The sequence below is a fragment of the Ammodytes marinus genome (genome assembly GCF_949987685.1).
Source record: "Ammodytes marinus genome assembly, chromosome: 10".
Lineage (NCBI taxonomy): Eukaryota > Metazoa > Chordata > Actinopteri > Uranoscopiformes > Ammodytidae > Ammodytes > Ammodytes marinus.
This window is the reverse complement of record NC_137214.1, coordinates 25,108,747-25,124,174: the sequence shown is the minus strand read 5'-3', so window position 1 is coordinate 25,124,174 and position 15,428 is coordinate 25,108,747. Positions and strand designations below refer to the sequence as shown.

Below are 15,428 nucleotides of genomic sequence, written 5' to 3'. Positions count from 1 at the left end.
GCAATCTAGAATGCTTGAGTATTAAGTCAGTTATAAGAGATACCATGTAAAAATCATGAAGCTAACCTTTGACTGTTCCTGCTCTCCTCATGTCCTAACATATGGCAAGCTTTAAAGCAGCACATATAAACTATTCAAACAAAACACACAAGTTTGTTCCTTTCTTCAGTTTATAATCTTCTTAGCTTGACATGTCCAATGTTCGACACAGTACAACTATCATTTTTATTTGGTAAATCTCCAAAGCTTCAATAGTCAAAAGAGTGAAGGCAGAATTATGAAAAGCAAAAGGCTTAACAAAACTTTGCTTAGTAGCAGATCTCTAAACAACTTTCGATAATTGGGAGCAGATTTGTTTTACTCACTTTGGTTAAAAGCTTTGTCTTGTTCCATCAGAAATGGAAAGAACCATAGATGACTTTCTACGGCTGCGTTTGTGTGACTGGAAGACAAATGGATTGTGATCCCATCTGCGTACGCTCAGCAGCACCATAACCAATTTATTGAATCTAGCCTGCTCTATGTCTCATTGCAATCAATTCAAAACGACTCCCTTCAGAGAAACGCTTTTATTCAGAACCCCTGGATGGTTGATAAACAGGAGCGGGTTGACTTTGTGCTGAATGTGCTCAGACTTAACTGCTGCTGGACACAAGTGGTTTTCATGTGAAACCTCAGACCTTTTTCACACCAGGATCGACACAAGCAAAAGGATCAGTTTAAATACATCTCTGGCATCTGTAGCTCATTCAGTCCTGTGCTGCATGTCCCATCGTCCTCCTCTTTAATTGCATGTTAGGAGCCGGCAGCGCCCTCATGAGGAACGGCTGAGAACTGCAGGGTTGAGTGGGCAGCAGCGACTTCCCTGGAAACATCATCCGCTTTTTTCTATCTCGTTTGTTTTTGTCTATCAGTAGCAGCTCACATTCTGAACAACAACAATCCCCCCCCCTCCCAACTTCCCCCACTATCACAATGGTACCGTTTGGTTTTGCAAACATTGTTTTATTAATCCATTTGTCAGTTTGTAATATATAAATTACTTTTAAAAACGTGAGAACCAGATGCACCTTCGAAGGAGGACACGGCGTGAAAACACAGGAGTTATAGAAAACCTAGACTGTGTTTACGGTAGCCATCTTAGCCAGACAATGTCCACTTTTTTTCCCCCAGAATCCTTTTTTTGCCTCCCCATACCGTATTTTATCTGTTTGTTTTTTTGCAGTTACAGAACAACTGTGGACTGGGCCTTTTTTAATTAAAAAAAAAAAAAAAAAAAAAGTTAAGTGGGCATCGTCTTCCTCCATGTGCCAGCTTGCTTTCCAGTCTCTCGTTAGGCGCTCAGTCCATCCAGATCAGTGCAATGTGGGGGCGACTCACAGCAGCCATAGCCCAGGGACTGGATAGGGGGGAGTGGTGGGTGGGTGTGTGGGGGGGGGGGGGGGGGGGGGGTTGGGGGATTGGGTGTGTTGGCGGACCAAGGCGTATGGCAGTGTGTTCGCTCCTCCCCTCTCCTCTCGTCAGAGCTCACATTTCGTTGGCCATGTCGTCGTGCTCTCCTGACGACAGGTCGCCGTTGGCACTGATGGTGGTGCTGTTGTCTTGGTAACCGGGAGGCATGAAGGCCAGGCTGTACTGGAAGATCTTATGGCAGGCGGCGCGGTAAGCCTCGGCCGCCTTCTGCTGGCCCTCGCCCAGCTGCCCGTCACGCAAAGCCTCCAGCACATCAGTACAGATCTGTCACACACACACACACACACACACACACACACACACAACAGTGAGTCTAAATGACAGTGGAGATGCTTTAAAGACGGCTGGGGTGTTGTGAAATCTGGTACCACATACCTGGATGCCTCTTCCAGTCAGCGACTCATCCAGGGCCGTGGCGATCTCACAGGCCATCTTATCAGAGGAAGGCTCCAGGTACACCATCATCTTAGCAGCTGGGAATACAAGAGAGACACACTTAAGACTCATTGCAAGTTGTTTCAAAAGATTTGCCCCTAGGTAGGTAGGCTTGATGTGTGTGTTTGTCTGTTTGTGTGGTGTACCAGCGAGTCGGTGTGGGATGGAGTTGGAGTGTTGGCTCAGGTAGTTCTTGTTGAAGCTCTGAGGGTTGCTCTCCCCAAACAACCTAGAGATCTCCTGCTTCAACACTGTCCTTGTCGCCTCTGCTAGGTCTGCACTCTCACTCACTGTAAAAACACGCAAGACAACTTTATTTAACATGTGCTACCACCACACTGCCGTTTCACAACCATGTCACACAAGGAGGTTACAGATGTTAACAATTATCTTGAGTTTCTAAGTAGCAGGAAGAAAAAAAGATTGATAAAATCCTTCTCCCCATATCTTAGCATATATTTTTTACTTTTAAAAGATTAATTTAAGACCTATGAAGGCCTTGTTTTTTTTCTTTTTAAGGATCTTTTTTTTTTTTGTGGGAACCCTGTGAGAAATATTTCCCCCAGTAATAAGCAGCAGTCGTGGCTATGAAACACCAGCTCAGTGTAGTCTGTGCTCACCTCCTCTGAAGAAGCGCACCAGACACTGGTGCAGCCATGGGTTGTCGGGCTCTATGGCCACTGCTCTCTTTATGGACTGCAGCATCAACAGGTACTTCTCTACAGGAATGAAAGAGAAAAACAAAACTGTTAGGTCCATTGTAATGAGTGTGTGAGACGTGGTTAACTGGCAGGCTGACGGTATCTGTCTGACCTTTCCTGAAGTAGATCTCAAAGGCCAGCAGGTGAGTCTCGATCTGGTTGCGCACCAGGGTCTTCAGAGGGATCAGGAACTTCACTGCCTCCTCCAAAGGATTCTCCGGCTAATAAGAAATAAACATGTTACATTTTTAATCTCTAATAAATAGATCAATCAGGCACCCTGCACTTACACTTCCATGCTTGTAAAAAAGTATCCCACCTTGGAGAGCTTGTCCGGTATTAGCTCCTCCTTCGGCCCTCCTATCTCCTCGTCATCATCCTCCTTCTTCTTCTTTTGGTTCTTTAGCAGTTTCTCCTTCTCGGCGTTCTTCTTCTCCTCCTCTAGCTGGGCCTTCTTCTGGGCTCGCCGCTGTTTGTTGCGCAGTTTCTTCATCTCCTTGTCGTTGAGATTTTCTACAAAGAGCAAAACGGAAAATGTTTAGTTTTTTTCAGTTTATTTAGTATAGTTTTGCACACTCTAGGTCGTTTAGACAAACCCATTACAAGAACAACGGAATTAAAGCCCCCTTTCATGAATTCATGTTTGTGCTTCCATGGCAACAGAAGAAAAAAAAAATCAGTCAATTTGTCAGCTGACACTTAAAAAAAACTTAACTTGCATATCAATCATGAGTGTAAATCCCCTTTACATTAAATAACCCATCTGGGGAACAATCACCATTGAAAACTGATATTTGAGAGGTTTTATTTTTCCAACAGTTTAACCCTGACACACAGTGATTCTGACCGTTGTCTGCCTGGCTCTCCTTGTTGTCGTCAGTCAGTGGTTTGTCGTGCAGGGCCAGGTAGATCTGGATGGCGCTGCGAGCGGCTTTGTAGTAGAAGGGATGCTGCCGCAGCACGTCCTCCAGCTTCAGCAGGTCCACGTAGGAGCGCAACGTCATCTTCCTCATGCAGTAGGTGTGGAAGTCAAACTGGTCGTCTGTGATCTCCACAAAATGCTGATGAAGAGGAGGAGGAGGGATGAGACAGTGTTCAGTTCGGCTGATGTTAGAACAATGAATGCGCTGTGCTCAGACAAACAGGACAGGAGTGAAGCAATAGAACTATATATCATAGCACAGTGACTTTCGGCATGACCGTCTGGTTAGATGTTATTGGTGACTGTAGCCTTTACCAGTTTTATTATGTGGATTTTGACTTTCTATGGATTTAAAACTGCTAAGAGATTCATTTTATGTCTCTGAGTTATTCATGTGTGTAAAACCAGAGGTTTAAAGGTGTTGAATGTCATGTTGCCCGGGAGAATCAAAATCAGATCTTTGGTTTGGCTAACTAAGGCACATTTAAGGTACACTGAGTTGCTATTTTGGTCTGTCTCGCTAAAACTAAGTCAGTCTAAATCAACAGTACAAGTCCAGCAATACATCCTCCCTTTGTGTTGTACTGACTGGTGTTTCTATTCTTTAGTCCACCCTAAGTTGATAATGGTGACTACATGTATAGAAGCTCACCCTCTCGATCTCGTGGCACTTTTTCAGGGCCTCTCCCAACTTGTTCATGTCCTTGTAGGACAAGGCACACTCTGTCTGGAACCACATGCACTGCATCTCATTCAGGTTCTCCACTGCAGACGCCCCCTCCTGAAACACAACACATGACACGAATGACATCTGGAATCAGTGTTGTGACTTTTGGTTATGCCTTATTGGACTTTTAAAAATGTTCACTGCTTAATCCAAAGAGTGTGTTCAAAAGCATGCATATACAAGACTTCAAACTGACACAGAAGCTCACTCCCCGTCACTTACCCTTGTGAACTTGGAGCACATCTCCTCTGCTTCTTTGACCAGGCCGGCCTTCAGCATGTACTTGGCACACTTTGAGTTGATGAAGCGGTCGGCGGTGTCCAGGGCCTGAGCCTCGTCCATCCACCGAGCTGCTTCCTTTATGTTGCCTGCGTGCTGCAAGGACACAGACAGAGAAGGGTTCATACTCACCAGACAAAAGAAACTTAACACAAAATGACATACGATATGCAAATGTAAATACTTGATAGGTCTGGATACTGAAAAGGTCTACACGATGCGCATCACAACACACATTCACTGAAAATGTGAAAATAGCTGAAGTTGCTGTTTACGATCTGGATGGTCTTAATACATCACATTGCACTATGTTCATAATTCAGCAGACAAATTGAGTCCAAACTTTTTAATTCAAAACCTGAACCCAACAACTAGCAGCACCGCAACACATACAGTAGCAGAGGTTGAAGTCCACAATCCGTTTGAAACTTTTTCCAAATATACATTTTTAGAGCTGACAAAACGCTACAGGAAAATCACAAAAAAAATGTACATCGTAATATAAGGCCCTCGTTCATAATGTGTAGAGTTGTTACTGAACCTTGTAGATCTTGGCCTTGATCAGGAAGAGCTCGATGAGCGTGGGCGTGCTGTCGATGGCGGCGTTGATGTATTCCAGAGCGAGGCTGTGCCGGTCTATGAAGTCAAAGTGCTGCGCCAGAAAATACTGAACCCACAACAGTGTGGTGGGGGGCTCTTCTTTCCCATCATCTGGACACACAGTGGACACATGAGTCACAATGAGTGGATTCACAGCTCTGCTCCATACACCACTGCCTTCATGTGGCATTATCATGGTATGGAGTCACAAATAAAAACAAATCGATTGAGGCCGATAACGACGAAAAAGACCAAAGAACACTTACCATTTTCACTGAACATCCGACAGCTTTTTAGACAGCTTTCATAGCCAACTACTAAATCTTCAATGATTTTAACCTGCGGGAGGAGAGAAATGTTTGTTTTATGTCAGACCAGGAACAACAGGCATTTCAGGGCTGTTAGCGGCACGTTATAAACAGCACCCGGGCTACCTTTTCTTTGTCGTTGTAGAGGTTTTTGAGGGTGGTGAAGACAGGTGGGCAGCCTTTACTGAAGTTCATCCTCAGGTAGCTGTCCAGACATTCACAAAACTTCTCCCCTGGCCAGCACAACACACAGCAAAGGTACAATAAAGTGAGACTTGTACTGCCACACAGCAAACATTGACAATACATAGGGTTTGATCCAGCATGCATCATCAAAAAAGACAATAAAACATGAAGTGTTTGTATGCTAACATGTAACAAAAGCCATTCCATTTCAGGTAAAAAAAAAAAAAATCACAAAATTCCACCATAGTTCAGGTTCCACAAAATATAAATGCTCTAGCTTGGACATCTTAACACCATATCCACCAACTGGCTTCTTATGTAGCTTTCAACCACACTTCATGATTGATCGTAAGACTCACCAGGGCCATAAGACTGAGGGTATGGTAGTGTTTCAGGCAGTACTGTGTTTACCTGTGAGGAAATTTAAAGGCAGTCTTCTGGGAATCAGGCCTTTAGGAAACTTCACCCACGAGTCCTCATATATCTTCTGACGCTCCTCTGTACTTCCTGGAGAGACAGACACACACACACACACACACACACACACACACACACACACAGTGTGTGAGTAACAACAGCCAAATCTCACTTTGTTCATTGTCATTCAATCCCATGAGTGCACTAGTGTTCACCTGGCTTTAAGGCCTTCTCCAGGCCCTTGTAGTAGGCCCAGTTCTCTGGGTTCCTCTCCTGAAGTTTCGTGTAGACCTCACAAGCCTCCTCAGGCCGCTCCAGATTCAGCAGCAGTTCTCCTGCACAGACACAAACGCACTCATTAGCAGTTTTAATTTTCAAAATAACTACACACAATGTCGGTATATTTAAATGATGTCGCTGTATGAAATCAAATCAAATCGTTTTCTCAGCAGCAGCAGTTGAACACACTGTCCAATGTCTGACGTTTTTCTATGCCTCTACCAAACACACACACACGCACCTCTAGTTTCCTCTACAGCCAGTTTGTCACATATCTGTTTCTCGTAGTTGTTGAGGTGATCCAGGGCCTCCTTGTGCAGGCCGGCCTCCCTCAGAACCTGGTTCTGATACAGCAGCAGTTCACTGTACTCGTAGTCCACCTTGTCTGGAGACGTCTGAACAAACACAGAAATAAAATAAAAAGGCATTAAAACACATGAGGGAGAATGCCTTTGCACTTGGTCAATATTAATACGAGGAATGTTCAATCTGTCCCCACTGCCAAACAACCGCAGTCTGTTCAGAACTCGAAGCAGGGGGCACATTTCCACTAAAAACTAGCAGCCTTAAAAAAAAATAACACAAATAAAATCACAATTCATATCAGTGGCTTGTTTTTGTATTTGTGACATAATATTAGTGCTTCTAGCAGAGATGAAGATACATTCCAATTGACTGGATGCCATAGTACAAAATACCAATGATATAAGATGTACTGTATAACTGTCTGCTCAAGAGCTGAGGAGACAAGTTCTGCTGAGTAGACTACAGCTTTGGCCTACCTGTTGCGTTTTGCGGAACTCCTCAACAATCTTGGCCGCCATCTCAAAGTCCTCTAACAGGTGATAGGCTACAGCGTATCCGATCCACGAGGCCCGCTGGGCCGGACGCAGCTGCAGCAGCTGGTACCGAGTCTCCTAGAGAGAGGGAAGACCATCACAGACGACTGTTAGCAATAACACTTCTGGTTGATCATCCTGTCCACCATTGACATCTACTGCGGCAGGATGGGTGACTGTCCCTGACCCCCCTTCATATTTCCTCATGATTGGTCGTATTAACAAAATATTTTTCCGTCACTGATGTTATATTTTTAACATTGACGTAAAAATTTGACTACCGTCAGTTTGATAGATAAAAACATGTGGGCTGTATGCATAATTGTGTCACTGATTCACTTATTGCCTAGCTTGTTCTGTCTTTGTTTTATGTTGACATTCTGAATCTTTGATTATGATTAATATACGTTTTTAAAAAAAAGAGAAAGTGAGTTATACAGCTAATTGAGTACACGCCTGTCCAGTTGGTGGCGAGTACACGTATTAATAAAGTTTTTCAGAAATGTCTAAAATTGTCTTCGACGCCTGCCGTCACTCCTGGGGGGAAAAAAAAATTCCTGTCTGGATTACTGCTGATATGAAGCCGAAGCTGTTTCTACTCTTTATCCTTCGGGCCTTTGTAAAATCACAACTTTCAAACTTGTTCTATGTATACTTTATTAAACTGGAAATTAAATTCCATCAAATATGCCTTACTTTTATTTCATGTCATCCAGCGTCCCTCTATATCTGGACAGTTCTGTTTCTAAACCCAACTCGTCTCTGTGGAGAGCCTCACCCTGTATCCCTCCAGGTCTCTCATCTGGATCTGCAGCAGGGAGAGGTCGCGTAGGATCTGCAGGTTGTCCTTGTCCCACTTGAGAGCGTTGCGGTAACACTTGATGGCCTCGTCGTACTTTTTATCCGAGCGCTGCAGCAGGCCGTACACATGCCAGCCTGGGAGAATGAGCCAGTTCAGGAAGCAAACACACCAACGCTAACTATCTACCAGACGTTTGCACGGGCTGGTTAATCATGAGACACAAATACATTTTAAAGGCTGTTTTACGCCCTCAACAGAGAGCAAGCACACAGGGATTAGGTTCAAGAGCATGTTCTCAAAGGAGGTAACATTTCAGTTTAAAAGGTGGAGTCAGCGATTCTGGAGAATGCTTGTTGTCATAATCACTTGTTGTCATAATCAGTCATTATATCCTTAGGATCTGCTACCTGTCGGCACTGTGTGTGCGCTGAAAACAAATCTGGTGTTAATACACAGCCTAGGTTCTGTAAACCTGTATGTCCACAAAGGGGGCCAATCGAAGCCAGCAACATGCCTGTTTACAGAGTCTAGGTTGTATTGTAACACTGAATTTTTTGGAATGTCACACTGTTGTGTGTGGAATACATCCAGGTGCCTTGAAGGGCCGATGGAAGGATACAGACATGGCTCTTGAGGTCGTTGCGTAGGCCTCTCCTCACCAGCTCGTAGGCGTCCTCCTTCTTGCCCAGACAGTTGAGGGTTAAACCCTTCATGGCTTGTGTTTCTGGAGCACACAAGAAGAGTGACATGAGTTGTTAAGAATGACACTGCTCACATACTCCCTTCATTCACATTGACTGAATGCCTTACAGACCATACTTTACTTTCAAGTATTTACTAAGTCGGTTTGCCTGCTAAATAACATCATGACAGGCTTACATATCAAAAATCCTGCCTCTGTGACATCATGAGGCTAACACAGCCTGAACTACCAAACAAATGCAAAGGTAGACTGCACATTGAATATCCTTATGGAACAGCCTATCACATACCATCATAACTCTGCGCACAATGCACATCAGCTGATAAGGACATAAAACAATGCAGGAGTCGTGCCATTACAGTATGTTATCGCTATCATTATTTTTTTTGCCTTGAATATCCAGCATTGGTTGGGTAACAGTAACAACAACAACAACACTGGCTGTTGCAACATCCTATGAACAACCTGACAATAAATGAGGCACCTCAGGTCTAGAGCCCTCAGTTTGCTGGCAACTGCTTTTGACAGCTGTTTTGAAGTTTGATTTTACTTTTCAAAACAAGGTTACAAACTGTTTTATATTAGTTGAACCAGGAATGAAAAGTTTGGTTTCCCACACCTTCACTCTTCCTATTCAGAAGTTCAGAACCACAGTGACACAAATGCCATTGATAAAACACCATGAATATTTTTTAAACGGCTTGTATGCTTATGACTTTTACCATCTGATCTTCTGATCAAGAGAGAGAGGATTAGATGTTCCTACTGTAATCTTGGCAGAATTAGAAATATTTTACTTTATAAAACCAGACATTCCTCCCAAATGGCTATTATTTTGTAAGTAAGATCAGTAAACCTGCCTTGAAAATCATTTCACAATCCATCCACTTTATTCTACACATCATGTGTTACACAACGGTTAGAAAGATGATGTTGCAGGGTTCTTTTTTCTCCTACTGGCCCGCCAGGCCAGTTGATCCGAGTTTTACTGGCCCCTTGTATATTTTCACTGGCCCTGTACACACTTTTTCTTTTCTTCATAATTTAGTGACAAAAAGATACTGAACTGTGATTGGCCAGTCAACTTGCCCTGCAAATGATTGTACTGGCCCCGGGCCAGCGGGCCATTGGTTATGTCGAACCCTGTGTTGACACTGACAGTACTTAGCTTAAGTCTTACCTCCATGCTCAGCAAACTTTGGGTTGCCCAGGATCTGTTTGCAGAACTTCAGGCCATTTCTGTACTGCTTGTGCTCGTAACATCTCTGCAACGAAAGACAAAGAGCAGCATTTTTACATCACTTACGTATAAGGGACACCAGCCTGCCCTCCTTTTCTGCACTTATCCACAGGAGAGCCTTCAAGTGCATGAAAAGGACACCATTGCAGTGCACTGACTTAAAAGATAAAACAGTTTGTTAATGGAAGAAATAACAGGTCCTTCTTAAAGGCATAACACACTCTGAACATTGCCAGCCCAGAGATAATTTATGAATGAATGAAAGAAAGGGAAGTTGAGAGGACAGCCTGGGTGATAGAGGGCTGTTGATGAGATGTAATCAGACAAGCAGCCAGATGGATGATGTCCCTGGCTTAGTGAACCCACCGGGGAGCTCACAGCCATTTTCACCAATCTATGCAGTTGCTTTTCTACATTATAATTAATTTACTGTGCGCTTTTCTTGTTATGCTTGTTGACTGCTGTCTGTGTTCTCATTGCTAAGCTCAGTTATTTAAAATTGTATTTTAAGTGTTTTATATCCTAGCCCTCCCCCTGAGTTGCTTGATCTGGCCGCCATTGTAAATAAAAACTTATTTTAAATGGCTTGCCTGTAGAAACCAAGGTGAAACAAAATAAAGCCCCGACAGTAATCCCTCCGGAAACCCCGGCTACAATAAATGCACTCAAATCCCTGACACTGCAGAAACCCAGCAACACTATTGGTATACTTATTCTTATACATGATTTGTATTAAACTGTACAAGATAACTTTCGAAAATTACAGAATATTTTTTTAAATCATTACGCCAACGACTGGATATTTTCCGTCCATGTCATGTTGTAGAACAGCAGGTACCGGTGGCTAGCTGTGTGTGTGGCTTGACCCCCCCAACTGCTCCAACTAACGAAAACTATTTTGAGCAAAAATACAGGACAAATGTCGACATACTTTGCTGACAGCGCAGCCGAGTAAGTTTCCGAACTGTAACTATAAACCAGCAAGCTACGCCGATTGTCCACATGCAGTAAGTTGTGTGTGGCTGTCATGTGTCAGGCAGCATTGTCATTGATATTACTTTGGATTTGTTACAAGGCCAAAAGCACAGCTTAAGCACAACATGATCGGCTGTGATCTAGCATTGCAATTTCCTTAATTGCCCTGTCACAAATACTAGTTCATAAAGTAGAGCTGCTAACTACAATGCATTTGGTGTACTGAATATTTAAGTTAACGCACTAGCAACACACTAGCTACTTGCTCTGACTGCTACAACTGATTGCTACTTGGCAAAGTAGCATTAGCTAGCATGCTAACGTTATCCCAGGTTCATACCAATATTCTCTTGAAGAGAGCATTCTCCTTCGGCGGTAGAGTGATTGAGGGCATTGTGTTGGCTTCCTATGCCTCTGTCGGCTCACACATGAATAATATCCACTCGGAGTCAGAGATCCTGGAGTGTTTTAGTCTCTTCGGGCTCCTCTCTCTCACGTGTTGAAGCCGAGGCCCCCTTCCGAGCAAAATGGCCGATGTACTTTCTTCTCCTCCGGGTCAGGCAGCTCATTGAGTCTGCGTGCCAGACACAGGCCAGACTACATGGATAAGGTATCACATATTCTGATTGATCTAAATACAAATACTTGTTTTCCTGTTTATCATTTTCTAGCAGTCCAAACAATACATTTTATCATTCACAAATGTACATTTACAGGAAATAACCCGTGTTTGGTGATTCAAACAAACATTTCAAGTTCAAACTAAATTTAACCTCCTCATCCCCAACATCTCCATAAACCATAAATGCTATGTTTAATGGTATTTACATACGTTTTTATCTTACCTTCATTTCGTTTTATATTGCTTTTTAAAATGTTGGGAGGAGGGGGGGATATATTGTTGGCTTAGTTATGTGTTAGTGTACATAACCTAGTGATGTATTCTGAAAATGCTTTGTACACATCAGAGATTTTGTTAGAATTTTTTTTTATCACATACATAATCAGTCTTTTAATAAGCATGACACTAGGTATTTTAAACAGACATCAATCATTAAATTAAAAGGAAACAGAAAATAATACAACCCAATATAGGATGGAGAGTGTGAGTAATCGATGGTGCTGGAATCATCTGCTCAGTCCTTCCACTCCAGGAAAGTTAATCGATCTCCGTGTGGCTAGACCGTAGCATATGAAGGGAGCTGTTCTTTAGCTAAAATGACATTCAACCGGCTATTATCTAGGGCTGTTCTTGTCAGCAGAGGTAAGATGATGACATATATGCTGTTAAATAATGGTTACTGTCGTGTAATGCCTGTGTTTTATCTTGCTATTTCCAACGCAATCGCCGTGTTTATTTTGTAGCCTGACCTTAGCTTAGCTTGTAGCACTACCATCACTACCCTCCAAAGTTATGCGTTTACCACCAGTGTTGCTTGACTTAATACTTTCGACCAAACTGTTAACCCATTTCTTATATATTATTATACTGTGTAGCTGTTTAAACTGTAATAAAGTATTCAGTTTTGTTCTGTATTCACGCCAAATCTCTTTCTAAACGTATGACATGTAATACAGCTCTGCAATGCATATTGTAAATTCCAAACGAGGACTGAAGTTTATTTTCTTTACTGTGAAAAGAGATACTTCTTCAATTCGGCTTTTAATACTTAGACAGTCCACAGTTACTCCCTCATCCTTCTTCCACCTAAACACACCGCAAAGCTCTCTAAACCAACCAAGTCCTTTCAATGCAAATACAATATCATTTTAAATTAAAGAGCCAAATCAACCTATTACCTTGGGTTTATAACTGTCAGATTCCAATAAGTTTGTTCTTTCTTGTTGCAAGTAACCATTACGAACATTAGGGAATGATCAGTTTTACTATTATCATTGAATCTGCAGGGGGTTTAATGCTATTGTGGTATTTTTCAGTTGGATCCAGGTCATTCACAAGCTCCAAGCCAGACACCTCTAACCCCAACTGGTTGCGGGTGGGTCTCGCCTTTGGATCATCTGCTCTCCTCTGGGCCCTGGTAAATAGCCACATCATTTCACACTGATTTTTTTAAATAATATAATCTCCAAAAAAAGGATAGTTGTATAGTTTAAAATTATTTCCTGATCTTTTTTTTTCTTAGTCCAATGACTGATTTGTATGTAAAGCAAATTCTGTTCATACACAAATCATGTAATTTATTCCATAACCTAGAAAGAAATGTATACATGTCTTACAGCACAAACTATTTTTTTTAAATCAAGTAGAAATCAGGCAACATGTCGGCACAAAACACTTGGTAGACCATGCAGCAGTTATTAGCCTCGATTGAGAAGGAGCCGTCTTGCTAAGACCTGCGCAATTATGGTAAATGGTAAATGGACTTGACTTATATAGCGCTTTCTAGCCGATTTACATATCTTACCACATTCACCCATTCATACACACACTCATACACCGATGGTAGAAGCTGCCATGCAAGGTGCTCTCTGAACCATCGGGAGCAATTTGGGGTTCAGTGTCTTGCTCAGGGACACTTCGACATGTGGCGGGGAGACGGGGGATCGAACCTCCGACCCTGCACTCCAGAGGCGATCGCCCTACCGACTTCGCCACTGCCGCCCTACCGACGCTCGTCTTGCTGAGCGCACAGCATTTTTGCAGCATTTTTGCTGTGCGCTCAGCAAGACGCGCGTCATAATTGCGAGGGTCTGAGCAAGACGGCTCCTACTCAAATGAGGCTATTGTATCTCAAAGGGTCCACCATTATTTCACCCAGGAGATGGCAGCAATAAGCAACAACCTATCTTTATTTTGCAAGAGTACTCCAGTTGGATCAGGACAAAGGACGGAACAATGAACTTGCTCCTCCATAACATAATGCAGTATGACATATAATTGAATTTTGTGTGATATTCTCATCATAAAAGTTAATTATTTCCTTGGGTTTTTTCCGGTTTCCCAACATGATTAGTTTAGTTTTAAAGAGATGTATTGTATTTTAGTTGCTCCTTATTCTGTTGTAAAATGCTATGTTTTGCATTTATTCTCTCCCAAAGTCTTGAGTTAATCATTTGAAAGCTACATTGAAGACAAACTTTATTTATGAAAGATATCCGAGACACTGACAGTGAAGAATATCATTTAATGATGGGAAAAGTTGAATATAAAGAATGCATATTTGTATATAATTTAAACAGTTTGTACATTGAAATGACTAGTGGTATCTGTCTTTCCCCCACAGCTCTTTAAGCAGCACAGCACAGATGTACACGAGTACAAAGTGAGGAATGGCCTGGAATAACCCACAACATATGCTATGTGAGTGTCTCATTGTTTAAATGATAGTAAATATGAAATCAATGTAACATCACTTTGTGTTTTGATACCTCTATTGCTATATGGTAATATTGGTATTCTGTCATCCATTGCAATATATTCAATCTATAAACAGATGAACAAATACACCCTAATAATGATTTAATGTTTTTATTCTGTGCAGGAGGTGGTCAGGTCCTGTCTATACGATGCACTTGTGCGCTTCTGCTTATGTCCTGGTCTCTCTCTCTCAATTCCTTGTAAAATAAAGTTTTGTCATGTGAAATGTACATCATGAGTCGTGATAATTTTGTTCACATAAATCACATTAGCTGTGGTATTGGAATCGATACCAACAACTACTAGTAGATTTGTAGATTATAAATATTTGTTCTGTACTTCTTTATTCATTAACTTAATGTCTAAGATACATTGTGTTTACCTGCTTTTCCCAAAAAATATATAATTGATTATGCAAAGTATCATATTTGTCAGCCCTTGCCTTTGAAATACAACATGCATAAAGATCACTTCTTCCCTGTGTGTAACCATCAAACAATATCAACAGCGCTTGTCTTCTGGTAGGTCTACGATAGCCAAAATTAGTAATGATTGTACTTGATGTGTTTTAGTAAACCTTTGACTGGTCACCAAACTCACTGTTCTACAACATTGGTAACATACACCACACCAAAGGCCAATTTATTGTCATCAATTCACCCCTAATGTAGCAACATGCATACATAACATACTGAAAACAAAAACATTTCACATTAAACTGCTTATATTTGTAAGTAAATGGATGGATGGAGAAAAGAACACTACTGCCTTGTCTCCAAACGATCAACTTTGCAATAGATGCTAAGCATTTAAATAAGATCATACATATGAATTAGAAATGGTTTTCTAATGTGAGAAATGTTCAAATCAAAGGCAATATACAGAGCTGTGTCAATCAGTGATAGACCGCAATTATCTGGGCAAGGAAAATATCAACAATCCACTGCAGCGATATTATTGGGAGCCTGGAAAAGCAGAGATAAATGCAGGAATTAATAAATGATCAAATAAATCATATACACTCAACAAAAATATAAACGCAACACTTTTGTTTTTGCTCCCATTTTTCATGAGATGGACTTAAAGATCTAAAATTCATTCCAGATACACAATTGTACCATTTCTCTCAAACATTGTTCACAAATCTGTCTAAATGTGTGATA

The 15,428-nt window shown here is 41.8% G+C and overlaps 1 protein-coding gene across 1 annotated transcript; it reads right to left on the bottom strand.

Moving 5' to 3' along the window:
• Positions 1 to 359: 359 nt before the first annotated feature.
• Positions 360 to 11,403, bottom strand: LOC307256176 (N-alpha-acetyltransferase 15, NatA auxiliary subunit-like). Its single transcript, XM_080035069.1, has 20 exons — positions 11,227 to 11,403; positions 9,852 to 9,936; positions 8,588 to 8,692; positions 7,945 to 8,102; positions 7,110 to 7,244; positions 6,569 to 6,722; positions 6,264 to 6,383; positions 6,043 to 6,138; positions 5,572 to 5,678; positions 5,404 to 5,476; positions 5,079 to 5,248; positions 4,481 to 4,633; positions 4,184 to 4,312; positions 3,457 to 3,670; positions 2,929 to 3,122; positions 2,722 to 2,830; positions 2,529 to 2,627; positions 2,055 to 2,198; positions 1,849 to 1,946; positions 360 to 1,737 (listed from the first exon to the last, which is right to left on the bottom strand). Exons 1-20 carry the CDS (start codon positions 11,278 to 11,280, stop codon positions 1,528 to 1,530), a joined length of 2,607 nt encoding a protein of 868 aa, XP_079891195.1. The 5' UTR covers positions 11,281 to 11,403; the 3' UTR covers positions 360 to 1,527.
• Positions 11,404 to 15,428: the final 4,025 nt, after the last annotated feature.